Below are 27,983 nucleotides of genomic sequence, written 5' to 3' on the forward strand. Positions count from 1 at the left end.
GGCTCGGCGGGGAAAGGCCGGTTGAGCACGCTGCCTTCCCGCCCGGTGGGGCCGAGCCGGGCTCCGTGCCAGCTGAGTAATGCCCTCGGACGGCCGCGTCGAATACCAGGCGATGGTTATATCACCTGCACGTGGTCGCCAAGACCTTCTCGCCCCTCTGTGGCTCAGCCGTCGCCCGCATAGGGGTGCTGCAAAATGCACCCCGCTTCTGCCCCTCCAAAACCTCCGCGTCCCTCCATGGGTGCTGCCTTGCCTTGTCCCAACTCGGCAAACCTCGAGCTCGTCCCGTGTCCCCAGCACCGCTTGGGCAGGTGCCCGGCTTTCCCGGGGATGCCGGCGCGGGGCTCTGGGCTGTACCCCCTTTCCAGCGTGATGCCAGAGCGGGAGCCGGGCTCGGGGCGAGAAGCAGATGCCGCCGCCGGCACCCTGCCCGCGCGGGCTCCTACGACCCTCTTGCGTCAGACAGCACCGGGCTGCAGCCGAGCGCCCAGCTCCCTCCCGCGCTTCCCTCCCGGCCGCTTCGCTCCGGAGCTCGGCAACCTGCCCGTGGCAGAAAGCACCACGCTGCCCGGGGAGACGTGGCCCAGCAGCAAGGAGGGAGGGTGGGCAGATGCTGGCACGGGCAGGGGACGAGGGGCGCCGGGCCACCAGCCCTTCGCCGGGGTTGCCTGCACCCCCCGATCCCGCTGGCTGCCCCTGGGCCCCTTTGCTCAGCGGGGCCAGGAGCCGGCCTTGCAGCAGGGATGCTGGCACGTGCGGTCACTGGGGGCCGCACTGCGCTGCGAGGATGCTCGTGCATGGGACATGGGCGCCGTGCTGCTTTGCACGCGTTGGCCTTGCTGACAGCAATCGAAGGGGCTGGTTTGGGGGCCCGGCTGAGCGCGGCGCTGAGCGGAGGGAGAGCTGGAAGGGGAACGCGAGGGCAGCGAGGCAGGACACGGCTGGGGCTGCTCCCCAAGGTCAGGGCAGGCGAGCTCGGCAGAGCCCGGCGGGAGGCAGAGCAGCCGCCGCCACCATCCCTGCCCTCCTTCCCCAACTCGCCCCGGCGGGTTTCGGGGTGCCGCAGGCGGCCGGGCAGCAGGGTGAAGGCTTTCGCTGTGCAACCCATGGCCAGGTGCGCTCACCTGCGGGCACCGGCCGCTGCAAAGCGCCGCCGGCCTTGCTCCAGCACCCGGCCACCTTATGCAACAGCGAGGAGTAACCTTGTTTTATAGGTCAGAAAACGGAGGCACGGGGCAGTTTGGGGATTGGGCTAGGTCAGCCGATGAGTCAGTGGCAAAGGAGGGCCGGGAGCGCGGCGAAGGCTTTATTAGCTGGGGAGGGGTGGAGCGAGGCTGTGGAGGCAGGTGCAGAGTGGAGCCGGGTGGCAGCCTCTGCCCCGCGGTGCCCGCTCACCCCAGCGCCCGGCCCGCCGGCGATGACGGCCTCCTTGCGGCTACCGCGCCACCCCTGAAGGCCGCCGCAGCGCAGCCGTCCCCGCAGCAGCCCCGTGCGCTCGCAAGCCCGGCCGCAGCGCAGCTGGCCAGGCGGCGATGGAGCAAGGTCAGTGGAACAGGTTTCTCCTCCTCGGTGCCTTGATCGCGGTGCTTTGATTCGTCCTCGCCTAGCCCCGGCTGGGAAGTGGCAGACGTGTTGACAGCGGCTCTCGTTTGCTCGGTTATTGAAGCAGGTTTGGGGAGAGGGTTGGACTCGGCTCTGGACGTAGCGGCTCGGAGCGGAGCGGGCAGAGGGTGACCGGCCGCTGCGTCGGTTCATCAGCGCTGGAGGAGATTTCTCCAAGGAAATCGTTCCAGCATCAGGGCTTAAGTCCTCCTACAGGGCTTGCTGCAGGGGTTCAGGTGGTTTCCTGGCTGCGTCCCCCCCTCGCAGCCCTGTTCTGGCCCCTGGTGCCCCCCTGCCCGTTGCATCACTGCAGCGGGGTCCGGTCGCTGAGCCTTCGCCCACCTGCCAGCTTGCGTGGGGGTCTCCGTGGGGGGACAACGCTCCGGCCCCCACCGGGACCTCCTGGGCTGAGGCCGGCTCCGTCCGCCGCCGCAGAGAGCTGCGGCTGGGAGCTCCGGGTCCTGCAGCAGGAAAACTTGTCCTCGGTATGTAGCAGGATGCTGAAGCACCTCTAAAAAAGGCACAAACATCAGAGGAGCAGCGGGAAGGCTCTCGCCCTCCCTCCAAAAAAAGCTGGAGGTTGGAAGACCACAAGCGAAGCCGGGATGGCGGCCCTGGGGCCGTGCCAGCGTTTCGGGGCTGCGCGGCGGCCCGGCGGCCCTCGCCGCTGCAGGCGGCCGGCTCGGCGGGGCAGGCAGCGCCGCGGTGAGTCAGGCGGCACGTGCGCCGGTCCCCGCGACCCGTCGCCCCTCGGGGAGGGACAGCCCCGATTTTGGCACCGGCAGCAGGAACGCGGCGGGGATGGCCGGCCCGGCGGCGGGCTGGTCCCCCCGCGCCGAAGCGCTGGCGGCAGGAGCCGGGAGCCGTCGCGGGTGCCAGGGCTGCAGCGCCGGCGGTGGCCCCGCCGGCCCGGCTGCAGGGCCCCGAGGAAGCGGGCTCGGCGGCGCGCCGGGCTGGGGCTCGAGGTTTCTCACCGCCGCCGCCACCCCGGGGCCCGGGCGCGCCGCCGCGGAGCCGCCGCGCCCCTTCGTGCAGCCCCTGCCCTCTTGCCGGGGGTTGGGGGGGGGGGGGCGTGCGAGGGTGCTCGGGTACCCTCGCCCTGCCGCGAGCCCCCGAATCCCAGCCCAGGGCAGCCAGCCGGCGCCAGGACCACCGCTCCGGGTGGGTCTGAGTCGCCCTGAACCGCGGGGTCCCCCCGCGGCAGCCGGCACGACCCCATCCGCGCCGCCACCTGCAGCCGGCGCAGAGCGGCGGGCGGGCGAGCGCCCCCCGCGCCCCCCCCCCCCCCGAGGCTGCAAGCCGGGCACGGCCGCCTCCGACCGGCGCTGCCGCTGCCGCCTGCGGGAGGGGGGAAGCCGTAGCAAAGAGTTGGGATTTCGGCTTTCTGACCTCGTAGCTCCTGTCCGTGGGGCGCTGGAGGGGAGGGGGGGTGCTGTGCCGGGGCTCTCGGCGCTGGCTCGGCCGGGCGCCCCCGCCGCTCCTCACCCGCCTTCACAGCGCTTGCAGGCGTTTTTAGCCTAATGCCCCAGGGGCGAGTCTCTGCCCCATCCCCACACCCTGGACGAAACCGCTCCGTGCTGGCGGGGGCGATGCCCCAGCGCCTCGCTCTGCCCGGCCCCGCCGCGCCGCGGGGGATGCTCGGCGCCGCCTCCGCGTTTCTGCCGTTCTGGCCAGTTTTGGGACTAAGCCGCGGAGGGGCTCAAAAGCTGGTGCCAAAGCTCCCTGCAAGGTGCTGCACCCGGTCGGACCCTCCGCTGATGCCGTCAGCTCTGTGCCCCCCGCCAGCTCGGAGCCCAAACCCAGCGCTACCGGCCGCGGCCAGGCTGGCACTCCGGGCAGGGGGGCGGCTGCCGCCCATGGTCCCCGGGGCGCAGTGGGAAGGCAAAGCCTCCGGGCGAGACGGGCGCCCAGCATCCCTCCTTTCCGCTGCCCCGCGCTCGCTGCCGTCCCCCTCGGTGGGCACCGCCGGACAGCACCCGGCTCCACGCAACGCAGGAGGAGAGGAGCAGCAGGCAGGGCCGAGCAGCGGGGGCGCTTCACCCCCCGCGTGCTCCCCCAGCCACGGGAACCGCCTCGGCACCCCTCGCCTCTCCCCCGAAACCTCATCTGCCTCTCCCTCTCCAAGGCCGCAGCCCCCCGCCGTCCCCACTGAAGATAGGGGTAGGGAAAGCACGGGAGCGACAGCACACGCCAGCACATCAGCTGGGCAAGGACGTGGCTCGCTGCCCTCACGCGAGCAATGCTGCTGCAGCTTGGGAGGGTCAGCGCCAGGCCAGAGACAGCTGCCACTTGGCACAGTTTCTGTTTGGGAGGGTATTTTGGGGTGTGCCAGGCCCAGCCTCCACCCCACTTTCACAAGAGCCCGCTCCAGTGGGAGCGTGTTGCTCTCGGCCACAGCCGAGGCGCGACCGGCACCAGCGAGATGCCCGGGCAGAGCGCGCCAGGAGGCTGCGCTGCCTCGGGGCCGGAGCAGGGTGGGTGTCACGATGCGGGGGCCAGCCCCGTCGGCCGCCCCCTCCACTGCAAACCCCCTGGCATGCAGCCGGGGGGACTGGTGCCCGCGGGGCGTCGAGCAGCCTGCTCCCCTCCGCAGGGCTCCCGGGAGATGCCCCGGTTGAAAGCTGGGAGACGTGGTGCCTCTGGAGCCGGGCGCTGGTGGGGAGCACCAGCTCACCTTCCTCGCCCTGCCTGTGGGCAGTTCTTGGCCCCAGCCCTCGGGTTGGGCTCTGCAACGCCGTGGCGGCCCCATGGCTTGCTTGTGGTCTCTCCCGGCGGTGGTGGAGATGATGGTGGTGGTCCCCAGGAGCCTGGGGCTTTGGCAAGAAGCGTTTTGGGCTCATTCTTAGCTTTGCGGGGACTTGTCCCGTGGCTCTCGGGTATCATCGCATCCCTTTTCAAGCAAACCTTTTCACCAGCTCTTTAGAGGAAAGATAGCTTGGAAGAAGAGGTGTTTCTGTCTCCCTCAGCATCAGCCAGACATCATTGGCTTGGATGATCCTAAGCAGAAAGTTACCGAGTTTGCAACCGCCACCTGCCCCACAGCCCCTAGGTGGGAAACCTTTCCCTGCTCGTGGCCTGCAAAGGCCCCTGTGGGCACCAAGCTGATAGCTCTGCTTCTCCTTTTCCATCGCTGGGGTAAACCGGTGCCTGTCGCGCTGGAGCAACGGCAATGCAAACCAGGGCCAATCGCTCCCCTCCCACGTCCATCACCAGCCCCAAGGGCCCAATTGACTCCTGCCCGTGAATTAAAGCCGGGCTGGCAGCGTTCAGCAAGGGTTTGTTTAAGCATCAGCAAACGCCCTCGCAAGCAGACACACGTGGGCTTAGCATGAGCATGAGCATGACCTGAGGCAGAGCTTGGCCCAAGGCCCCTGCAGCCCCTCTCCGGCCTCTGAAGAGGTTGGTGTTGTACCAGCAGCCACCGTCCGAGCCAGGCACCCAAATCACCCGGTCTGGGCCCGAGCCAGACATGTGGGCGGCTGAGCTCATGCAGGGTCGGGACGCGGTGGCAACAAAGAGGGCAGTCAAGGACTGTGCCCCAGCAAAGTCACGGGGGAGCATGGCAAGCTCAGGAGCGTTTTGGTCACCCGAGGCTGCCCTGGGTCCCCGGCGGTGAAGAACAGACTCCCCGCAGCCGGTCCCAGGGTGGGCTCGGCCCAGAGGTAAAAGGCAGAGGACTTGAATGCGATCGCACAAGCAAGCGGGGAAGGGGATGGATTCAGCCACCACCATCTCACCTGCAAACCGGCCTTCGGTCACGCGTCCTGCTCGCAGCCGGCAGCTGGCGGCCGTCCCTGTGCCTCGCCATGTCCCTGCACCTCACGCCTCAGCCAGGCAGCAGGTCCAATCCTGCTCCCAGGGGCCAGGTCCCAGCAGAGGGAGCTGTGACATTAGGACACCGAGTGGCCAGCCTTGGCTTTGGAGCGGGGCCAAAGAAAACAGGGCTTTGAAGTCGGCGCTTGGCCGGCTTTTCCTGAGAACTGACCAACTCGGCGTGTTCAATTTCTAGCACTTTTGTCTGGATATCAAGCCCAGAGTTAGGCAAATCAAGCCAAAAGTCATTCCAAATACGAAAGCATTTTTATCTCCAAAAGTTACTTTAAAAAGCTAGGAGCAGCTTTTGTCTGAGGTGCTTTTACAAAACTGCCTGATCAAAGCTCCGCTCTGCGCTGCTCCTGCGGTACAAACGGGGCAAGGCCGAGTTTTCCAGGCAAGCCCCTGGTTGCAAGGCAGTTCGGTAGCACCGTGGCCCCAACCCTGGGGTCCTGAGCTGTGAGCATTTGCGCTCCCTCCTGCGTTTCTGGCTAACTGGGATCCTCGGGAGGCCCCAGCAGCCCTCCGCGTGCAGTTGCACACCCGCTGCCAGGGCTGGATGTGTCAATGTGTGCAGCCAGCACTGCTTCTCGGAGCCAGGAGCAACCAGGAGCAGCAATATTTTCAGGTGCCCTGAGAAAGGAGGCAAAAGGCACTTTGGTACAAGCCATTTCCAAATGCCAAAATGTGCAGAAAGATCTTAAACCTTCAGTGCAGCGTTGGTAGCCAGCTGATGCTGCAGCATCTCTCCGTGCAGTGGTGTGAGGCTGTAAAACCAGTGGGGACTCGAGGACCCATGCTGCCGGGTCCCACGCATCGGGAGATGGGGCTCCATCCGCTCGGAGGGTAGCTGGACAGAGAGCCACTGGTCCCCTGTTTCTCATAGGCACCAAGCCCAACTGCTTGCCAAGAGCACAGCTTCACACCAAGCTAATACACATTCTGCAACCAGAGAAAACAGAACCTGCACCACTAAAGCCTTTCTACTGTAAAATACTCTGCATATGTTCATATGCCCTTGTGCTTCTCTGAACAACCGTCAGGAAAGCTGGTCCAGAGCTTGCTGGATCATTCCCACCACGCGTCGCCTCGATGAGCTGAACGCTAGGCGAGATGTCACGTCTGGCTGTGCGGGTGCTCAGAGGCAGGGTTCAAGCTCAACTGCTTAAAGACATATTTGTGCAACCGTGGCTACGCTGCCTTGCAGGGGGCCTCTTGGGAGCGGATATGCAGGCTGTAGGCTTGACTCGAGAGCTGGGCTTTGGCTCATCTCAGGATGGGGACCTGTTTCAGCCGCTCTCATAACAAATGGATGAAGAAGCCAGAGACGGTGCAGGAGACATCCAGTGCAAGGACGAAACAGCTGGCCTAACTTAAACCTTCTCCAATTAGTCTCAAGAGAGGTGCTGGGGCAGAGACAGCCCAGCACAGAGAAAGTAAATTGGAGGCCGTGCATGGAGGAAAGTGTCTTCATGTCTCAAGGACAAGCGTGGTCCAGATTCCAGGCAGACCTGGAATAACATGCACATCTGCCAGAAGTCGCCACGCTCAGGTTATTCCTTATAGTTTGCACTATTGAGATGAGGCTAGATAAACAGCTAGATAAACCCAGGCATAACTGAGCGTGTTCCTCCAGCTCCATGTGAAATGACAAAGCAACCTTCCGCTTACAGTCAGGATTTACACCCATGGAAGCTCCCGTGCCTCACTAGAGAGGCCAGCATTTCTTGAAAGGCTAGGCCTGACTTACCTCCCTCTGCTAGAGCCAGGGCTCAAACCTGCCTGCAAGGAACCAGCAGGAGCCCAGGTCCCACTCTGCAAACACAAGCATGCTGTGAGACTAGTGCTCTCAGCTGCAGCCGCCGTAACGAGAAAGCCAGGACAGGATGCAAGTTGCACCAGAGCAAAATTAAACCTCACCCTGGATTTGTTAAGATTCAAAAGACCTTTCAGTGCTAAGATTGGATCCCCTGCTCTATGGGGTCATTTGAGCCGTTGTTGCATTCCTGCTCTGGTCCAGTTTTTCAGCTACCTCCACTGCAGTCTCGGTACCCCTGTAAGTAACCTATGGGCTGTCTAGTGGCAGTCACCCTGTTTGTGGCTTTACGAGCTCACCTGAAGCAGCCCCAGCAACAGGGTAATCCAGGTGGCACTTCTCTAAACCGGTAGTTTGCATCACAGCCTAAAGAGGCACGTTGCCAGCACAGGGCTGTCAACTCTCTCCCATTAGGCTATGTCACTGCCAAACTGTGGGATCAGGCGAGGATGCAGGTCCACAGCCCTCCGCTGCACCCAGGAACGCGCCTTCCACCCGTGACCCGTCCATGCACCATGCGTGTATTACGCTACGGCAGGGGGGCTGGGAGCTGAGGGCCTGGAAAATGAGTGTAACAGTCGGTGAGAGAGCTGATGGGTCTGTGTGAAACACCTAACCTCTACGGTTCAGAGCTGGGCTGCATTTTGAGCATCAATGTATCGGGGCTACCTAGAATAGCCTCTTTGCTGCCGCCCAGCCGTGTTATCCTCTGGTGCTGTGCTCTGTCGCGGGAAACTCCCGGAGGGGAACGTCCAGGCCCTTTACACATAAATTGCTTACACAGCTTAGTGCTCTGGAGAGACAGGACAGAAATATTACCTCTGCAGGACAGCCTATTTGACTGGGGCACTGAAAGGCTTTTACCGACACATTCAAAACACCATCTTCATTTCAGATCATCTCATTCAAGATAGCATAGACCTGACTCACAGATGTGCTGAGAACCTGCTGGGAAAAATCAGAGCTGGGCTATCTCAAGCCAAACACCCCAAAACCAAGCGAATCAAAGCTCACCCCCAACAACACAGTACCAAACAACCTTCCCAAAGCAACCAAGAACCAGGAGAGGGGCCAGAATGCCCCGTTCCCCTGCTCCTCCATCCCAAACCCCAAATCAAACACTTTGCCCAGGAAAGTCTGAGTGTAATTATTTATTTTGGGTCCCTTTGAAACTATCATCATGTAACTCCTTCCTCTCATGGCTTTGCATGGTTTCTCAACCTGTGACTACACAGTTTCCTAGCCAGCTGCATAGTACATTCATGTTCCTCCAGCGAGCAGGCGACTGTTGTCCCATCAGGCAGGCAGGATGAAGCTGCCTGGTCTGAGCTCAGCAACTGCCCCTCAGTATCAGGTACTGCCTGGGAGCATTGCACAGCCAGGGAGCAGAGTGAGGGAGCAGGAGGGCAGTTCAGAGGGACTGAAGGGGACGGCTGTAGCATCCAGCTGCCCCAGGAAGAGAGTCTCTGGCTTGTGTTTTCTGGCAAATTAGAACTGGTTTTGTTTCTTGTTCATGGGAAAACAAAGGCTGCTGCTATCTGCAAAGGGAAGGAGAAAAATCTATCAACACCCTGGGGATCCAGGAGTGATCAGTCCTGAAAACCAGTAAAACCAGACATTTAGAGGCTGGGAAGCCCAAATAACACAGTGGATTGGGGTGTCAGCAGATGTGACAGTGGGGAGACCCAAATTAATGCCTTCCATTCACCTCAACGGCAGGCACGTGGTCCTTTCAGACCAAACCAACCAAACCCTGGAAATGCCAAAACACAGCAAGAACAGCTCCAACCCAGATATGCAGTCTCCAAAGGTTTGAGTAAGAACTCGAGCATTTGGGGAAGGATTCTGAAAGCCACTGGACTCTGGCCTCAGTCTGCTCCCACTGGGGAACTGTGGTTGATTTCCTAACACCTTCAACAGGTGAAGAGTCAAGACAAATGAGAGTGTGGTTGAAAATCCCAGCTAAAAGGACTTAGAAGAATCAGACCACAGAGCAGTCTGCATTCACGTAGGTTATGAAACAAAACTTTGCATCCTGCTCAGCCGCATTAGGGCGATTGAGTAATGACCTAACACTAATGCCACCTTTCCAAACTCTCATCGTTTCCACACAAGAAGGAATTTTCCCACACACAGAAGCCCTGCAGTTACCTGGGCTCCCACTCTTCCAAGTGGGTTGAAAACAAGCCCATACGTTAACCACATCTCCACCTGCTGAAGAGTTTAATTGCTCAGTAGCCCCATCTCCTACTTACAGTTCAGTGTCTACAATGACATCTGGCCTCTCCAAAGTCTGACGTCTCCTCTGGATGGCATCCACAATCTTTTTCCTGGGGCCCAAGGGGATATTGATGCTCTTCAGGTCATTGTCTGAACATAGCATGAGGGCCTCCAAGTCGATCTTTTCCTTCTTCAAGATGGAGATGAACTCAAACATGTGCAGGGAAGCCAGGAAAGTCTCCAAGGGGCTGGTGTCTGGTTCATCGTCATCATCTAAGCCCAGCTCCACCTCATCCCAGGGTAGCTCCTCTGCGTTCCTCTCCTGCAGGCTGTTGGCACTGCCAATGCTATCGTTGAGACTTGGCGAGCGCTGCAGGCGGCTCCGCAGTTTGACACCTACCCCATCAGCATTGCCTTCTCCCAGTGTGCCAGTGTCCTCCCGGCCGATCCCAAAGAGCCCGCTGCTGACGTAGTTGCGCCGGAACACCATAGTGCCCAGCCCGGGGCGGTTGAACAAGGAGTCGTGGCCAGAGTCGGTGCTGACTTCCGAGTGGGCTGAGTCCATGTGCAAACCCGGATCACTTATGGCACGGGAGACAGTATCTTCGTCTGTGAGGAACATGTCTCTGATATTACGTCGAGTCCACTCCTTGGGGCTGGCGTATGTGCCCTGTTTCACAAACATGACATCATTCCCTAGCTGCAGGCCGGACAGAGACCGTACGCTTTTCCTCCCATCCTCATATATTTTGAACGTCCCATCCACCTGCTTCTTCTTCTCTAGCTTCTTCTGTATTTTTGTCTTTCCCTTGGCTGTACCATGCAGAGTGGCTTGTGAATATGGCAGGGAAGTCACCATAGACATGTGTTGGAACTTCTTGCTTAAAGTGCTACTCGAATAGCTAGAGAAGCTCATGGTGTCTGAATTATCTGACATTTCCTTTTTGTACCGTTTCTCCATCCTTTCGTGGTGCTTCTTCTGCAGCTTCACACAGTCCTTAATCCTCCGCTCTGCGTCCCGGAAGGCTTTGTCCTTCAGTTTGCTCACCAGCTTGGGGTTGAGGCTGCTCTGCTTGGCAGCAATGGAGTCCAGGTAACGCACGCACTCCATGTGTCCTTTCATGGCTGCCATGTCTAGCGGGGTGTGGTAGTCGTTGTCCAGGCACCAGATGTTGGCCCCAAAAGAGATGAGGAAGGAAAGGCAGTTCAGGTGACCATTGGCTGCTGCCAGGTGGAGAGGGGTGTTTCCCCAGATGTCACATTTGTCTGGATCCCCCCTAGACAACAAGGAAAAGAACTGGTTAGCACACAGGCCTGGTTGACAGACTCCGCTGAGATATTTCCTAAGGAACAAGCTATTACAGTTGTGCAGGGGCAAATCAATAGTATCGAATCATTTTCTCTTCAAAATACAAAACCATATGCCTCCAGCCCCCACAACTTCACTTTTAAGTCTTCTGGAGGGGTGTACCAATGACATGGAATCATGTGCCTGACATGCAAGCCTGTGGCAATTCCCATAATTGAATTTAAATCTCAAGAGACATGTTCCGGCATCCAACTAGTCTTTGGAGAGAGACAGGCCAGATTCTGAATAGCCCAAAATTGAGATGTGGGGCAGATTCCAGCTCAGGTTTTTAACTTATTATAAAATTTTAAATCTCAAACATCCCATTACATGCTATGCAGGTTCCAGCTTCAAATCTTGGTTTCATTCCCATTCTGTGGAGAGAGATATCCCAAAATCCCCCTGCATGCACCAGGTCCTCATGGAGGGTCCCACCATGATGGTAACACCACCAAGAAATGGCCATCCTAAGCGCTGGTTCTGAAAACCACCATCTGCTGCACTTTTCTAACTTCACGTGAGCTAAATCTTCCACTCTTCTTTCATGTGTGGGGAAGTTCAGGACACAAGGGGACATGATTTCAACAGAGAATAAGAGCAGAGTTGTTGGCATAGGCCTAGGGCTTGGGTTTTTGTGGGGGTTCTTTGCCGTACCATGCTTGGTTTCGATTGCATGCCTCGAAGTGAGTTGGTATTAGCACATCCTGAGAATCCAGTTTCAGAGAAAGTGGAGATTAGGTTTCTGCGCTCCTCCAGGGCTGGACACTCGACTAATGCAATTAGCAGCTCTTCTCACTTTGTGTCAGCCCCTACCCTAGCAATCTGCTGATGGGACACAACCGCTTGTCCACATCTCCCGTCTCCTGTGATGTGGTGGGTCCATGGAGCAGGATAGACATGAACTCAGGGCTCAAGGGAACTCTGCACTCCTGACATTCCTCTGTATTTATGATCTGCTGAAACGAGAGATAGTTCACACCCCTGCAGGCACCAGGCTTTCGCTTGAGTGTGCGTGCTAATGATATGCAGCCAGCAGCAGTAACTGTCAACAGTGCTCTCTCCCTTCACGTACATGCATAAGGCAGAGCCTTTTATTAAGGCTGTGCAGCTCCACCATTCTCAAGAGCAATTGCCCACGGTGGAGCGCAGCTCTTCCAGAGTTGCAACTCAGAACAGCTCCTGCTCTTTTCCTTGCCACCTTTTCTCATGAGCTCTAGTGGAGCCAAGCGCTGTGCCTCAGCCATGAGGACCCCAAATACAAACCCTAGCTTCCAGGAAAGCGTCTGGAAGAGGGTTCAGCCAGCTCAGGCATCAGGATGCTCACTCTAGGCCTTCAAAAGAAAGAGAGTAAACGCACTGGTAGAACCAGGAGTCTGGAAGGGGAAACACACCCTTGAGACAGTCACCCTGTGCTGTTTTATTCCTCACTGCTTTAGGCCTGTGTTGGTAAGAGATGGGATCAGCAGAGCCCAGAAGCCTCTCCCATACCCCACGCATCCTCTGTGCTACAGCCCATCTCACTTGAAAGAGGTTAACAGACAGTTCAGTGAAGGAGAACCAAAACTGCTAGAGCTAGGGACTTCTTCCCCCTGCCAGCTACGTTGCTTTACACCTTCATCACCAGCGTTCATACGTGAGACCCTGTAACACCCCCTTCGAGCACATTAACATTAGCCCTCACATACTTACAAGCACACTCCAAGCTCCCTATATCCCATTCCAAACACTGGTGTTCAGGGAACAACAGAGCCTGAGCAGAGCTCTCCAGCCTCTGTAATAACTAGTTCCCCATTTTCAGGCTTCACCAAAACATCTTAACTATTTAATATGGAAAGGAAATGATTCTGCAAAAGGTAGAAGGAATAAAGCCAGCGTCCAGAGGTTAAACTGGAGACTACTTGCCTCTGGAGCATGAGTTTCCTACCAGGAGTCCCCAATAGCCACTGCGAGGTGCATTCAGCTTTTCCCTTACCGGGAGCATCAGCAGTTGCTCTGCAGCAGCCACATATTTTCACAAAACCTGTAGAAACTTGGTAACTCTATGATCTTGAGCCTTCTAGCAAATTCAGCAAGGGCTGGTCAAAAGGTTCAAATATATGTAAGGGAACTAAGTCAAAAAGAAAAAAAAAGCCCACAAAGCTCTGCAGGACTTCCATATCCAGAGCCTTTGATATCTTTCACTGAAGCTGAGAAAGGCTTCAAAGATGAGGCCTGGAAGAGCACTAGGGAGAAGAGGGGCAGGGAGACCGCAGGAATTAAGGAGCTGTGAAGCCAGCTGAAGGAGAGGAGGGGAGCTGCCAGTACTGTGGCAATGCCAAGTTGCCAGAAGAGGTAACTCCCTGTCCATCCCCCTACCCTCATAGTGACATGTCCCGGCCGGGAAATTCATGGATAAATATTTTATGAATTGCAAGAGAGGAGTAAATTATTGATGGAGCTGGATTAAAGAGCCAGTGAAACTAGAATTGCTGGGGCTGGCAGTGGGACTCCAGCACGTGAATGGTCATTTGTTTACGTGCACTCTGAATCGGCACATGCGTGTCAGCTCAGACATGTACGGGCAGACGAGCCAGGGCACCATGAGGGACCCAACACCTATATGGACTTCCTACTCGGATAGTGATTTAGCAATGGACGCACTGGAAATAACCTCACTCCCCAAACCAATCGCTTCTCTTGCGGGATGCTTGATCCACACACTGCATCTCAGAGGCCATCCTCACGTTCGTCTGGTTTGGGTGGCAAAGAGCAAAGCCAGAAGGATCTTTGGGGATTCATATGTGAAACTCTACTCTTTTCTCATGCTTTTTATTGCCTCAGAGAACAAGTAAGGGGAAAGAACATCAAAACTAGCTTTCCCTGGATATTTCCACTGTCTAGAATCCAAGATATTAGAGCAAAATTAGATCTCTGGGTCCCTTTGCCCCATGAATATCTGACAGAGGCACTAAAAATGCATCAGAAGGGAAAAAGAATGGCGACTTGCAAAGCAGATGCATTTGGTCTGACGCTGATAATAAACATGAGGCCATCCCTCCGGCAGGTCTCAGACCAAGCAAAACTTCACCTCGAGGCAAGGAGATGTTGACTGCAGGGTCCACTAAGTGGCAACGTATTTTAATAACAAGTATGAAGCACAGTACTTCTCAACTTCAAAGCGTTTTCAAGATCTGAGTCAACATCTGTAATAATTATTAAAAACACTGTTAATTGAGCCCCTTGGGTGGATGTGTGCATCTCCTGAGTCATTGTGTTCTCACTGTGACGCGCACGCTCACTCCCTTCCTGCCGTTTTCCCCCCCCACTTCTCCCATGGGATCTCAATTAGCCTGGGAATCCACTGACACTTCCACATCTCCTTCCACGGATGCATGTGTGAAGTTCCTCTGATAGCAATGGGCTGGCTCACCCCCTGGCAGGCATGCTCATGTGCGTGCAGGAAGGATCAGGCCCTCACACTGTGAGCTGGCCGGGCGTAAAATAGCTCTGGCTCCTGTAAAACACTCAGAATGTTTTTGGCTATAGGAAGAGGAAAAGTCATTTATGGCCTTGAGAGAAACAACCAGTTTCAGCATAGCCATTTGGGGCAATGACTCAAGCAAAGCCTAGAGATGAGCAGAAAAAGATGAGTTTGGGACCCAGAACAGAGTTTCAGGTCTTATATCCCAAGCTTTGTCCAAGATAGAGCTGGTGGTAAGTCAAGGATTAAGCTCTTTCCAGCAAGAGAAGAGCTCAAAATCTAGCTCCAGATGCTGTAGGTTAGGCTCATCTCAGGGCTTTCCACTTCTATTCCAGCAACAAGCTGGGTTAGCAGATATTGTGGGAACTGATGTTACTAGTGATTATTAATGCTATTTGTATGGCAGCAGTGCCTAGGGGTATGTCTACTGGCCCAGTACGTCACCATGACCAGATCTCACACTGTCTTGAAGCCAGCTCAGGTACCGGAAGTAACCAAGCCATGATAGCACTCCACCCAGCTCCTTCACCTCCCCGGCAGGTCATCACTCTGGGGAAGCTCCCCATCAACATGGCCACGCTGCTGCTTCTGGCACCCAGGTGACTGTTTGCCAGGAAGGAGATCCATCACCTTCACATGTCCTACCCACTGCCTTATTCCACCCTGCTCCACAACCCTTCCCTCAAGCGGCCTGGTTGACATCAGGAGCTTTCTTCTCTTCCAACCCACTGCTTCGGCATGGGTGCACGATCTGCACTGCCTTGCATCCCTCTGCCCTTAAAATCCAAAGTGCTTCTTAAAAGGAGGTATCCATGACCTCTGTTTTGTAGCGTGGGAAACCGAGGCACACCTCAGAGAAGGAACGCTAGGTCAAAAAGCTGACCGTGGCCCTGTCTAGCAGGAAGACGCATCCCAATCCCTCTCATGGTCCACTCCAGGGCAAGAAAGCCCTGGCTCTTCTCAGCTAAAACCCTCAGATCTGTGGTTAACAGGACCTGAGCTGATGCCTGTCACTGCCACTGCACTTCATAACGAACCGCGCTGAAGAATTACTGCCTCTGAAAAGCTCCAATACCAAATGCCAATTAGCCTGTCTTTTCCCAGCCATCACGTTAATTGAGTTTGTTTCCCTCAGTGGAGCCCAGCCAGGAGGAAGAAAAGGCTTTCTGTGTTGCTAACAAGAAGGATGAGCCACCACTGACCCCTTCATCCTGTCCCCTCTCTCTGTCCCCATCCAAAGACGGCACCGAGGCACAGACAAATCACTGGCTATTATGAAGCCTCTCCCGCTCCGACCTGGACATAGCAATAAATCAGCTTCATTACCCCATCTGTGTGGGCTGAGATGATGAACTTTCCTCACACATCTGCCAAAAGCAGGGTCGTACCTTATTCCCCCTCCCCATTTCAGCCCTCCACCAGAACTTGCCGAACGTGTAGACGTGTGAACAAGGCTCCTTCGCTCACGACAGCTGGACAGAGCTCTGCTAACCCTAAATATCCATCAGCCAGGCCTGCAACAGGGTGTGAAAATCAGCAGCATTGATTTTCTCCCCCTCTCCGTCCACTCCTGGTCTCCCTCGCACAGCCCTGCTTTCCCAGGGCCTCTCCCGGCCGGCCTCCCTCGCTGTGCCAGGATGTTTCGTAACAGCCTGGCCCCAGTGCCTGCTTTGCAGGGCACAGAGACCAAAGGAACCATCTCCCAGCTTGTCCAGGCACAAGACCTCCGCAAACTGCTGGCAAATAGGAATTGGCGTTTTAAGAGCCCATCTGCCCCCAAGACCTACCCCAACACCGCTCACCCAGGCGCTGCTACGCGCACCCATCATGCACGCTCTCGCCTCGAGGTGCGGGTCTTTCCTTGCCTAAGAGGAATATTTTGACAGCCGAGACCAGAGATAACCACATTGCCGTTTTGGCACAGCGACGAGTCCTCCACCTTGCCTGCTGATGGTTAGATCCCAGGCGTAATAGTAACACTGCCAAAAGCCCTTGAGCAGCACAGAGCAAGCTTCGTTTCTGAACGAGACTTGGGTGCCTTTGCATATGTCATCCGAGGCATTAACAGAAAACTAAGGGTCTGCCTGGAGCAGGGCCGGGGCGACTTCCCCTCTCTGACACCAACAGCCCCTATCCTCTGGCTCAGAGGCTTTTCTGTGTTTCACATACTTTGGCTGGCCAACGCTGACCCAAAGGTGGCTCCCAGGAGCAGAGCACCCTGCACCAACCCGACTGGAGCGGTGAGGAAGCTTTGCTGATCTCTGCACAGTCCTGGATGAGGATCTGACAACGGGAGATGAATGCTCAGATGCAAATTCATCCTGCAGCCCCCAGCTGAACGCTTTGCTCCACCATTCATCACTTAAAGGGCACCAGGCCTCTGCCAGGCTATTTTCCCTGTCAGTAGCAACCATATATTAGCCCATTAATTAAACGGTAGCCAAGATGCACCCGGACACGTCCACTAGAACCTTTTTATAATGAATTTATAAAAGGGGCCCCTCTGCTAAAAAGCAGCCCTTGGGCTTTCTGGAGAGGCGGTGACTCAGCTGTGGGGCCTGAGCAGGGTGGCAGCCATGCGTGGAGGGGAGCGCAAGCTACTGAGGATGCTGCAGGGAGGAGCGTGACAGCGGCACGCGACTATCCAAGGCTGCGAGCACGAGAGCTATGCGAGGAGTATGCCCCGGAGGATGAGCCCAATGTATACAGCCAGTCTGAAAGGCCTGTGCTTTGGATGAAAGCTGTGTTTTGCCCTCTCCTTGCTGGACTCCAAAAAATATACCTCCCTGAGTATGCTTGTATTGCACCAGACGCTCAAGGGCTTCTCAAAGTGACGCTACACACAGCCTTTCCGAACCCAGGATCTGAAAGCACCTTACAACAGGCGGACAGCAACGTGCAACAGAGCTTTGCCTAAAAATACAGCTGGTCAGGGCCAGGCGAGCCAGCTGGAGGCTTTACCCAAGCAGATGGGAGTATAACCGTCTCCCATAAGGATACGCTGTGATCCTGGGAACAGGCACCGTGGACACATGGCTGATTGGGCATGAGAGCTGCCAACGCAGCCCCAGGTGCCTGAAGGCAGGGAAATCTCTGCTCAGGAGCTGAGGGCCCAGCTGAGCCCCGACCCAAAGCAGAGCAGCAAAGCCCTCCCAGGGAGGCGGGATGTGCATCCGGGCTTCTAACCCCAGGGCTATTCCTTGATATTGGGGGGGGGGGGAGGGGAGAGATAAAATCTGTGCCATTGCCAATCTCTCAGCACAAGGCTGAAAACATCCTTTGGATGAGGTGTTCAGAGAAGCTACCTGGACTGGGAAAGAAGTGCTGGCATGTGCTCCTTAGGGAGGCTGGTAGGAACAGGCGAGCCAAGAACTGCTCAGGAAGGAATTAGGAACAGCAGATCTCACCTTAGCACAGACCTTCCCACTAGTTTCCCCACCACCACCAAAATTTAAAGCCCTCCACTCTGACAAGCCCTCTCAGTCTCACTCCCTTCTCCCCACCACATCCATGTTTATGGCCCCAGAGACCTTCAGATTTGACACTTTCAGCCCAGATGAGGGACCAAGAGAGACCTGGCCACATCAAGCAACCCCCAGTGGGAGACTGGCCTTAAAACAAATCTGCTCTCAGGAGGCACAGGCTCCTGAATTTCCTGGGCTGAAGGTGCATGACAGGCTGCCCTTGGGTCACATATTCAGATCTCACTTTAGATAAAACAGACAAGTATCACCTACCACCAGCTGGCACTGCCCCCATTTCTCCTCTCTGTGAGCATTTCTTGCAACAGAAGGAGCTCTTATTCTCTCTGTCCCCTTATTTAAAAGGACAATGTTAGGGTCTGGCAGTGACCTGACATGCTAGCATTTTGGACCTGCCTGTCTACAGGACCTGAGTCAGGACTGCAAAGCACTTGCAGAGGGTGCAGTGGGTGCAGGCAGGGTGTGGGGCAAGGACAGACCCACAGGGCAGCTACAAGATCAGAGTTGCTGGGATAACCCTGAGTGATCAACAGATGCATCAGGGACTTTGGATCGAACTTGAAGCATGAGGAGAGAAAATAACAGAGGGGAGGACAGGAGAGGGACCCGTCAGGGACAGGAGGCATCAGCTCCTGGAGCACCTGCATCCACACTGACCTGTGAGCGCCGAAGGGGAGAAACGGGGTCCCAGCTACTCTACCCCACAGGGAACAGCACCACGCAGATGCCAATGCTCACCCTCTGCTGACAATCAGGCGCAGGGCGTCCAGGTTGCCGTGGTAAGCGGCCCATAGGGTTGGGGTCATGCCATCCTCATCCGGTGAGTTCAGGTCCTTCTTGGTGGCTTCCTTCAGGAGATCCAGGTAGCCATCCCGGGCTGCTCGGTGGTACTGGTCGTTCATGGTGCAAAGCTGTCCCCGGGCGAGCGCATGGGGGAGTGGGTGCCCAGGGGGGCTCAGAGGATGGGCATGGACATGGGGCAGGGGGAGCTGCCAGGAGGGCTGAGCTTACCTCGCAACAGCACCGCCCCGCACCAGGACACCTGAGAAGTCCTGCGGGAGGCAGAAACTCCTTCAAGCCCAGCCAGCCAAGCTCTCTGATGCTTCCCCTGGGTCCTAAGTGTCCTCCGGCCCTGCCTGGTCCTCACAATGAACCCCTTCACACACCAGCTCTGCAGCACGTTAAAAGCTCCAATTAAGCAGCCTCGCTGCATCAGACCAGCAGTGTCTCAGTCAAGCGATACAGACACGGTGTCAGTCAGCAACAGCTCATCAGGGCTAAAACATCTCCTAAATGGCGCATGCTGCCAGTAAGCCTCATGGGCTGAATCCTTCCCAATACCTCAGGCATCCTTCGCTGTAGCTACCCCATCACAAGTGATGATTAGCAGGGTCCCGCGGCAGAGCTGCAACAACCACAGGAAAAAACGTGGGTTGATGGAGCACAAGCCTCCACGTCCCTTGCCTGCAGCCCCATCAAAGCGGGGCAACATCAAGGACATGGAGGGACCCTCCTCCTTCTGCAGAGACAGCTGAGAGCAGTTTGGTGACTGTCCCTAATTTCAGAGCAGCTCAGAGGGGGTTCATTGCCCAGTTTTTTGTAGAAAAAAACTGCAATGTGTAGATACCCCTAGGTCTCTACACAGCAGCAAACCCAGCAGCCTCCTCTGCCCCTACACTACCCTGGCTGTGCCCACTGGACTCTGCTCTCCAGAGAATCACAACAAACCATGCAACAGGAACCTGCTATAACCCAGGGTAACTCTTACAGGCTGGGAAACCCCCTTCCTTGCCCCCCACCCCCACCCCGCTGCAGATTCTTGTCCATGTCTCAGGATCTCTGCTGCGACATATAAGAGTGCGTGGCGTCCAGTTTCTTTTACGTCGGTACAAAATTTCTGGTGGTGATGCCTTCGGCCAGTCCCTCATGGACTGCCAGGAGAGCTGGATGCTCCCAGGGCCAGCTCTCACGAGATTCCTGAGCCCGGGGCACCCTCTACTGTCGGGATAGGCCAAGCCAAGCCCAGACATTGACCAAAGCACGTGGCTGTCACAGCACAGTGAACCACAACCCCTGGGACAGGCTGTCACAAAGGAGGAATTTCCTGTTCCTCGCTGCGCACAGTCTCAGCCATGCCCTGTAGGACCTGCATGTTTTACCTCGTGTGCCTGGCTCCGGGAAAGGGATCTCTAGGGCTGAACCCTGCATCTTCCACCAAGGCCCTGTGACAGCACACAGCTCACTGTACAATTTGGGTTTGGAGAGGGAAAAGACAGACTGAGCAGATAGGTGAAAAAGGGAGGAAAGAAAGGGTGGCAAAAAAGGGAAAAGACTGAAAGGTGGCAGCAGAGAGAAGCTGAAAGGTGATGGGACAGAAAGGAAGGAGAGAGAGTCAAAAACAGAGCCAGAGGAAAAAGGGGGGGGGGGTGGAACACCACTTATGTTTCAAGCAAGTAAATGCCCTAAGATAGCAGAGGGGTGGCCCAAAAGCAGTCCCAGGTGCAACCATACAAGCTGCCATAATTAACCCCTGGGTGACTGACACCGACTGAGTCACCATCCTGACTGCCTGGGGACACCCATAAGCACACCAGAAGGAAAGCCCGTGCCCCACACAGGGATGCTCACAGCAACAGACTTGTGCTCATCTGCTCAGCCTCCCTGGGTGAGTTCTGATGGGATGTACTAGATGGAGTTATTTGCCCTTGGGATCCTTCCAGATAAATAGCAGCGTAGTAATGCTTGCAATTCATTATTGTGGTTATTTAATTATTCTTGTATTCTTGCTAATTAAGCTTGTTATTGTTACCATGCCCATATAGTGGCTCCCAGGGGGATTGGGAGTGTTGCCCAAGGCAGTAAATGTTGTTTCCCCTATTGCTGTTAAGGACAAAGGAAGATAAATGAGTGCATTTTAGCCCAGGGATCTCTGGCTTCTGCAGACTGTTCCTAAGAGGATCTGCAAAAAGATAACCATTATCAGCTCAGATTCACTGCTCCGGACTCTGGGGTTCCCTTGGGAAAGGCCGAGATAGCTACAGACTGAGAAAAGATAAACCACTCACCCGAAAGAATAACCCATAAGGATTACCAGAGCCCAGGCAGAGCAGTCCCAGCAGCACTTGTGGCAGCCAGCTGGTGGCAGCACAGGAAAGACGCACAAAAGTCTCCCTGGACCGTATGGTAGATCCAGGCGCTCCATGCCCCAGTCCCACGCTGGCTGGTTTGACGCTGGGTCATCCGAGTCTCTGCTGAGCAGGTCCTGCAGCGCTGCAAGAAGAAGTACTGGGGTTAACAGGCAGGAACAGGACAGAGAAAACACACAGCAAGCAGCCCTCCCTCTGTAACTTGCCGCAGAAGAGACAAAGAGCAGGAAAATCTCCAAAAAAGGCATGCTCATAAAATAACAATACTTATTCTCATCCACTCTGAACTGCCCTGGCCCCGGCCCCCCCCCCCATGCCTCCCACTATAATATAACAGCTAGGATAAAAGAGATTTTGAGCAAAAGCCTGCCCCCAGCCTGGCAAACATTTGAATCCCACATGCTTTGTGTTTTGTAACATCACTAGCTTCCCCTTGAAATAAGGGCACAGGGCAATCTGCTCCAGGTGACCCTGCTTGAGCATTGAGACTAGCTTGAGACTAGACGATCTCCAGAGGTCCCTGCCAGCCTCAACCATTCTGAGATTATGTCAGGGCCAGGGAAACATCATCTCAGCCCAAAAGGTCAAAGGCAATGCGTCAGCAAAGGGGAACAGGCCCCAAATCCTGCTTGGTTCTAGTACTATACCTCCCTTTTTTCTGGCAGCGTGGGAAAAGACTGAGCCGCTCTTGGTGCTGAATACGGACAGAAGCAAATTTCTTCCTCTTCATCATAAACGTTCTTATATGGGGAAGGCTCAGAGCATACTGATGAAATAGTACAGGGTGAGGCTTAATATTTACCATACTCAGTTAACCAGAAAGTCAAGCCCTAAAACAACAGAAAAAGAAAAAAAAAAAAAGAAAAAAAAAAGAATGAATCACCTAAACAATCTTCTCTCAGGAGAGGAGACCTTGTCCCTGCAGGGAGATGGATTGGTCAGGGGTGGGTTTACTCTATTTGTGAAGACTGCGACCCTGCAGCAGGGTGGTCCAGGCTGTGCTTAGCTCACATTAGACGTGCTTAGCTCACCTCATGCTCGTCCTGGGTAAATAACCCTGATTTCCTCTTCTCTCTTCTGTTTCACTAAAATCAGCTGTTGCACAAAATGGATCATGTGAGTTTCTCTGAGAAGCCCATGAAGCGCCAATGTCAGCTCCAGAGATGGTATAAATCACGGAGACATCCCAAAGGGTATAAATTCTTTGGCTGACCAAGGTGCAGCAAAGGGAAACTTCTCAGACAGCCTGGCAAGAGCAGAGATTTGGATTCCAGGCAGCAAAACAGGTAGGTGGAATGACTTGGTTCAAACAGTTACTTTGCTTTTTTTCAGGCTTTTGCACTTCATAGTGCACCAATGAAGTATCAACTTTGGCACAGACAATAGGCTTTAGAGGAAGCAGAGGTAGCTCATGTCCTTCTTGCAGGAACTGGTATGACGTGCTGTTCCAAACGTTCCCAGGGCTTTCTTACCTTTCAGCTGCCTGCTCCTTAGCAAGGAAGCATGATGTTTGCTCTGAATGTTTTGTGTTTGACATTTGGAAATCAAACCACATTGGCCATTTGCCCCAAGATATTTGATCATGTGAGTATTTTTCTGGTGCTTTTCCAACATCTTACATCAATAAAACACCTAAACGTTGTGTGACAAATTAGACACGCATTGTTAAACTGACCTGGGGTCTCCCCAGATGAGAACATCATAAGCAAGAAAAATAGCCTTCAGGGAAATGGAAAGAGAAAGGCTGAAAGTGAGCTCATACCTCTTACTGCACTTGCTGTCTCAGCCTTCCCCGTTCTTCTGACATACCCTCTCTTTCTCATCCCATGTCCTGCTTTGGTCCAGCCCTGGGCTATTTAAAATGAAGTGACTCCTTTCATTCATGGGGTTTTCCTCCCAACAGTGCTAACCCGCAGCTACAGCATTAGCTGGACCATGACCGAAGAGCCTGTGCAGAAGGATAGCGAGATCAGATGCCCAAACTCCAGCATGGGCTGCGGACACAAGGATGACAAAGCCAGCCTGGCTTCGAGCCAGATAGCCGCTTTCAGCCACCGGCCTCATCAACCCCCTTCCCCCCCTGCCTCCAAGGAAGTATGGAAAAAGGGTGGCCGCATGTTCTCCATCCTGCTAGCTGTGCACCTAGCCCTGCTGGCCTGCACACTGGTGAGCAGTGGGGCTTTCGAGAAGATTGCCGTGCATGACTACGACGTGTTCTTCCTGCTGACTGTCATGATGCTGATAGTCATCATATGGATCATCTTCTATCTCGTGAGCACTTCCCGGTGCCCAGATGCCATCCTCTGCAAAGACTCCCACGCAGGGCCTGTCTGGCTGAGAGGTAGGAGCCCTCAGTGGGGCTGGGGCTGGAGATGAGATGCAGGATGAACAGTTCACATGCACATTAGTTGTTATAAAATGGAAAATGGCATCTATCTAGGGCCCACATAACGTCCTTCCTTCCCTAAACATCACGCACTACCTCAGAAGGTTTGTTCCTAGTCCCTCCACTGGCATCACTGCAAGATCCATAAAGGCTCTTAGTTCTTTACAACACCAGGTTCCTCCCCTACCTTGCCATTTTCCCTTCCAAAAAACCATTAGCCCTGTTCAGAGCAGACAGTTGAGCTAGACGACTTTCAAAAGTTCCTTCCAGCCTAAATTATAGTACGATTCTACTAGAACCAAGAAAATTTGGGTGTTGGGAGAGGAAGAACTAGCGTAGAAACAAAGCCTCTCTATGGCAATAGTTCTTTTTCCTGTCATCTGTCTGTACTAGCCTACATGTGCATACCTCTAACTGCAGATATTTTGTTTCCTCAACAGGAGGCCTAATTCTATTTGCCGTTTTCAGCCTTGTCATGGATGTGTTCAAAATAGGATATTACTCCAGCTTCTACAGCTGCCTGTCTGCTATCAAAATCATCTACCCCATTGTGCAAGCAATATTCGTGATCGTTCAGGTGAGATGGCTGCGCTCTGTCTTGGGGAGGGGCAGAGAGACAGGGGAAGAAGCTCTGGTCTCATGGACCACTCAACTCACCCTGCAACAAATGCAAGTGGAAAAAACATTCCTCCGGCTGATCACAACGTCCAGCTGTGCAAACCTGCCTTAAGACATGAGTTCAAACTTGTTCCCATCCTACGACATTTTAATTTATACCAGAATGGCCTGCCCCAAACTCTGATCCAGCCAGCCAGGTCTCCTTTCCCATGAGAAAAGGAGCCAGGGAAGGGGACAGGCAGGGCAAGGCAGGTGACCTTCTGTGTAGGCAGTCCCTATACAGGGAGCCACCAGCTCTGGGCCGCTATCAAAGAGGTCAGATAGGGACAGGTTAAATAGGAACAAGGACCTGGCATGGGTGGAGCAATGCCAGCAGGACTGGGCAGAAGGAGCACAGAACAGAACACGCCTGGCAGACCAAATGGCCAGGGTTATGGGCTAACAGGCTAGACCCTAGTGAAAGACTCCAGCTTGCTCTCTGCTGAGCAAGGAGATCCCTGCCTCAGAGTGGCGGGCTTTGCTTTCTTCTTTGCTTGAAATAACAATTTCTTATCTTGTTCCTGCCAGACGTACTTCCTGTGGGTCTCTGCCAAAGATTGCATCCACGTACACCTGAACATTACCAGGTGAGTACTGCACTTTGAATCCCACTGGCCTGGAAGGACTGGGCCACTGCAAACCTGCTGCACTCTTTCAGACAACTGAGATGCAATAGGGGCATAATCTCATCTCTCTTAGTACCGGCCAAAACTGAAGACTGCTGAGTCTCCAGCTAGTCTTAGATCTCAGCTCAAGCACCTGAGGATCTAGCAAGGCTGGGATCCAACTCAAGAACACAAACGTTGTTCAAGTAGGCTTGTATTAAATAAAATGATTCATAGATGACCTCCTTTCATGGGAAAGACAGGGATGCAGCAGGCAAGTATCAGGCTAAATGAACAAGAAATAAGATCTCAGCCACTTTTGCGAGACTGGATCCACCGGAGACTGACTGGGACCTATTACTCTATTCCCTTTGAGAGACTCGTTGAAAAACAACAAGAGGGTTCAGGCCTAATTCTCATTATGTAATGTAATGTAATTCTCTTAAGGTGGACAAAGAGTAGGAAGAGAGTAAGAGAGGCCAGAGAGAGCAGCAAAACCAGAGTCAGGATTTCTAGCCTTAACCACTACACAGTCCTCACACCACTTCAGGCAGCTCCGACAGTCTCTCTGAATACGTGCACATCTATAACATGGATGGAAGCAACATGGCTGAGAGCCATTGCCTTGATCTTACGACCTTCCCCTTTTTCTGCAGGTGCGGCTTGATGCTGACACTGACCACAAACTTAGCAGTGTGGATGTCGGCAGTGACGGACGAGTCTGTTCACAAAGCGCATTCAAAGCTGAAGAAAAATGTGACAGAAGAAATCTTTAAATGGCTCATGAAAGGTAATCTGTCCATTTGCGAAGCCATCTGATCCTGGAATGGAGACCACGGGGTAAAAGTTTTTCTGCAAGACAGGTTTTATCCCTTTTCAGAAGGCTTATCTAGAATAGAAGGGCCTTTTAACACAGCTGATACATTAAAAGCCAGATTTTAATGCTCACTTCCTAACCTGCATCACAGAGGAGTCAGGAAGGGGAACGGACCTATTAAAAGGGGACAAGAATGAAGAAAGGAAAGGAAAAGAGAGCTTCACCTGCCATCTATCTAACAGAGACAAGCCTTCTTTAGAAGGAACATGAGCGCCAGAAAGCTGAGGTTGAAGTGTCCTGGTTCTCAAAGTGCTCCTGTATCCTTCCTACTGAGTCTTGTTTTTCATTGATCTTAACTATCTAGTTCTTCAGGGCTGCTAACAAATGCTGATTCCTTGCTTTAATACTACTGCAAATATATTTTTCCCCTGTTCCAGCGGGAATGAGAAGTGGCTCAACTGAAGAATGTAACTGCAACAGCCAGATCTGCCAGATCTTCAAGAACGGCTATTTTTGGCTGTACCCCTTTAATATTGAGTACAGTCTCTTTGCCTCTGCCATGGTTTATGTCATGTGGAAGAATGTTGGACGCTTTATAGACCACCACTCTCACCACATTCACCACCTGAAGTTCAAGCTCTTTCGAAGGACCTTCTTTGTAGGCATCGTGTTGGGCCTCATCATCTTGGTGAGTGGTTTGGGAGTCCTTATTGTTTATGAGGTGTGGGTAAATTCCAGCAATGAATCCAGCAAGAAGAATGAAGCACTTACCATGTATTACATCTTCAACATTGTTTGTCTGGGCCTCATGTCTCTTGTCTGCGTTGGTGGCTCTGTCATCTACCGCTTTGATAAGAGAGACATGGATCGCCACAAGAACCCAACCAGGACCCTGGACGTGGCCCTGCTGATGGGTGCTGCCTTGGGGCAGTATGCTATTTCTTACTACTCCATTGTGGCCATTGTGGCCAGCACACCGAGGGACGCTATCAGTGCGCTCAACCTCACCTACGCCCTCCTGATGATTGCCCAGCACACCTTCCAAAATATTTTCATTATTGAAGGCCTTCATCGGCAGCCCCCCAAGGAAGGCCACAAACATGATCCGCACCAAAAGGATCCCTATGGACTCACCTTTGTTAACATCAATGCAGTGTCCCTCCGCGTACCTGACAGTGGCAGCACCTTGGCACCCAACACTGTCTCCAGCATTGAAGGCATCCACCCTTCTGAGCTTGTGCAGTCCCTCACAGGCCCCAAGAAGATGAACTGGAGGAGGAAGTTCTTAAGGGAGATCTCCATGTTCCTCCTGCTGAGCAATATCATAGTGAGTAGATGTGGAGAGAAAAGTTTCTTAGGGTGGGGGCAGAAGGAAGCAAACTCAAGGGAGAAGTATCTGTGAAGGAAAGGATGTGGCCCATGCAAAAACAGTCCTTTTTCTGGCTCTGCTATACAGGGTGCAGACTTATTTATACTGTATGTGCAGACAGGCCCGATTCCCTTATCACTTACAAGCAAGAGAGACTGCCCTGGAGCTAAAGATATTTTAGGCTGTGCTCACAGGGGCTGTCAGTTATCACTGGAATATCAGACAATAAAATTGGCAGGTAAAAAATAGAATCAGTTTCAGCATTTTTATTGGGTATTACCAGAAACGTAGAATAGCTTATTAAAAGGAATAAAATACATAAAGTCCTCCTCTTACATTCCCAAAAAAGGCTGTCAAGCGACAGACAAATACCTAGAGTGAAATCTGTGTTTTCTTGAAAAACGACAGCACGATTCCTCTCAAGTCCCACAGCCTAGGAGCCCAAAACCAGGTTGCAGAGTCTCCCCTCTTCTCAGTTGCTGCAAGGAGAAACTGGTCACTGCCAGCTTCAGTGGGAGTTTCTATTTCATGAGCAGCCAGGGGACCACCAGAGGGAGGATGCAGTTCCCTACCCTACGCGTCTCTCGGTAGCTGTGATTACAGGTGCTCACTAAGCCACACACACCTTTCTCATTGCAATGTTATTTTCACTTATCCTAAAACAGCTCTGGATCATGCCAGCTTTTGGTGCCCGGCCCCAGTTCGACAACGATAAAGAACTAAACTTCTATGGTGATTCCATGTGGCCGGCCATTGTGGACATATGCCTGCCCTTTGGGATCTTCTACCGAATGCATGCAGTGGCCAGCTTGCTGGAGGTCTACATCATGTCCTAAAGAACTCTACCGCAAGGAAGACGGAATCCTCCTCAGCCAACCCACCTCCTTCCTACCCCCGGGCTGGGAGACTGCCCAGATCTCCCCAGGGGTCTCTAGTACTGCTTGAATCACGTCCCCTTGCAGTGTTGGGACATTTCTCCACTGTTAGTGAAGATCATCCAAACATAGTCCAGATTTTATTTTTGTTACTTGTGCGTGGATGTGCATGTGTGTGTTTCAAGTTCTTAAAGCTTAAAAGAAAAAAGGGAAAAAGAGGAAGGTTTCCAGAGCAGAATCATGGTAATTACCCATAGTTCATGCCAAGAGACTCTTCCTTCCTTCCTGCAACCCTGATCCAGCCTGTCCACTCCATGCCACTGATTTACTCTCCAGTGGGTGCTCAGCACCTTTGGAGGGTCAATGCCTGCCTGCAAACAGGCCCAA

At 54.2% G+C, this 27,983-nt stretch overlaps 2 protein-coding genes across 4 annotated transcripts; one reads left to right on the forward strand and one right to left on the reverse strand.

Annotated features, from left to right (window-relative positions):
* Positions 1-8,369: 8,369 nt before the first annotated feature.
* On the reverse strand, positions 8,370-26,661 carry USH1G (USH1 protein network component sans). 3 transcript variants are annotated; one of them, XM_068913262.1, is made up of 5 exons: positions 26,487-26,661; positions 20,807-21,011; positions 18,480-20,700; positions 9,487-10,728; positions 8,370-8,769 (listed from the first exon to the last, which is right to left on the reverse strand). In XM_068913262.1, the coding sequence occupies exons 3-5, from the start codon at positions 18,641-18,643 to the stop codon at positions 8,766-8,768; spliced, it is 1,410 nt and encodes a 469-aa protein (XP_068769363.1). In that variant the 5' UTR covers positions 18,644-20,700; positions 20,807-21,011; positions 26,487-26,661; the 3' UTR covers positions 8,370-8,765. The 3 variants fall into 3 exon arrangements, with proteins under 3 accessions (XP_068769363.1, XP_009677140.1, XP_009677141.1); XM_009678845.2 differs by lacking the exon at positions 26,487-26,661 and adding an exon at positions 21,535-21,658; XM_009678846.2 differs by lacking the exons at positions 8,370-8,769; positions 26,487-26,661 and adding an exon at positions 21,535-21,658 and having other exon boundaries at positions 9,483-10,728; positions 18,480-21,011.
* On the forward strand, positions 21,713-27,562 carry OTOP2 (otopetrin 2). Its single transcript, XM_068913263.1, has 6 exons — positions 21,713-23,228; positions 23,714-23,850; positions 24,459-24,517; positions 25,192-25,325; positions 25,790-26,679; positions 27,387-27,562. Exons 1-6 carry the CDS (start codon positions 22,823-22,825, stop codon positions 27,555-27,557), a joined length of 1,797 nt encoding a protein of 598 aa, XP_068769364.1. The 5' UTR covers positions 21,713-22,822; the 3' UTR covers positions 27,558-27,562.
* Positions 27,563-27,983: the final 421 nt, after the last annotated feature.

The sequence above is a fragment of the Struthio camelus genome, chromosome 19 (genome assembly GCF_040807025.1).
Source record: "Struthio camelus isolate bStrCam1 chromosome 19, bStrCam1.hap1, whole genome shotgun sequence".
Lineage (NCBI taxonomy): Eukaryota > Metazoa > Chordata > Aves > Struthioniformes > Struthionidae > Struthio > Struthio camelus.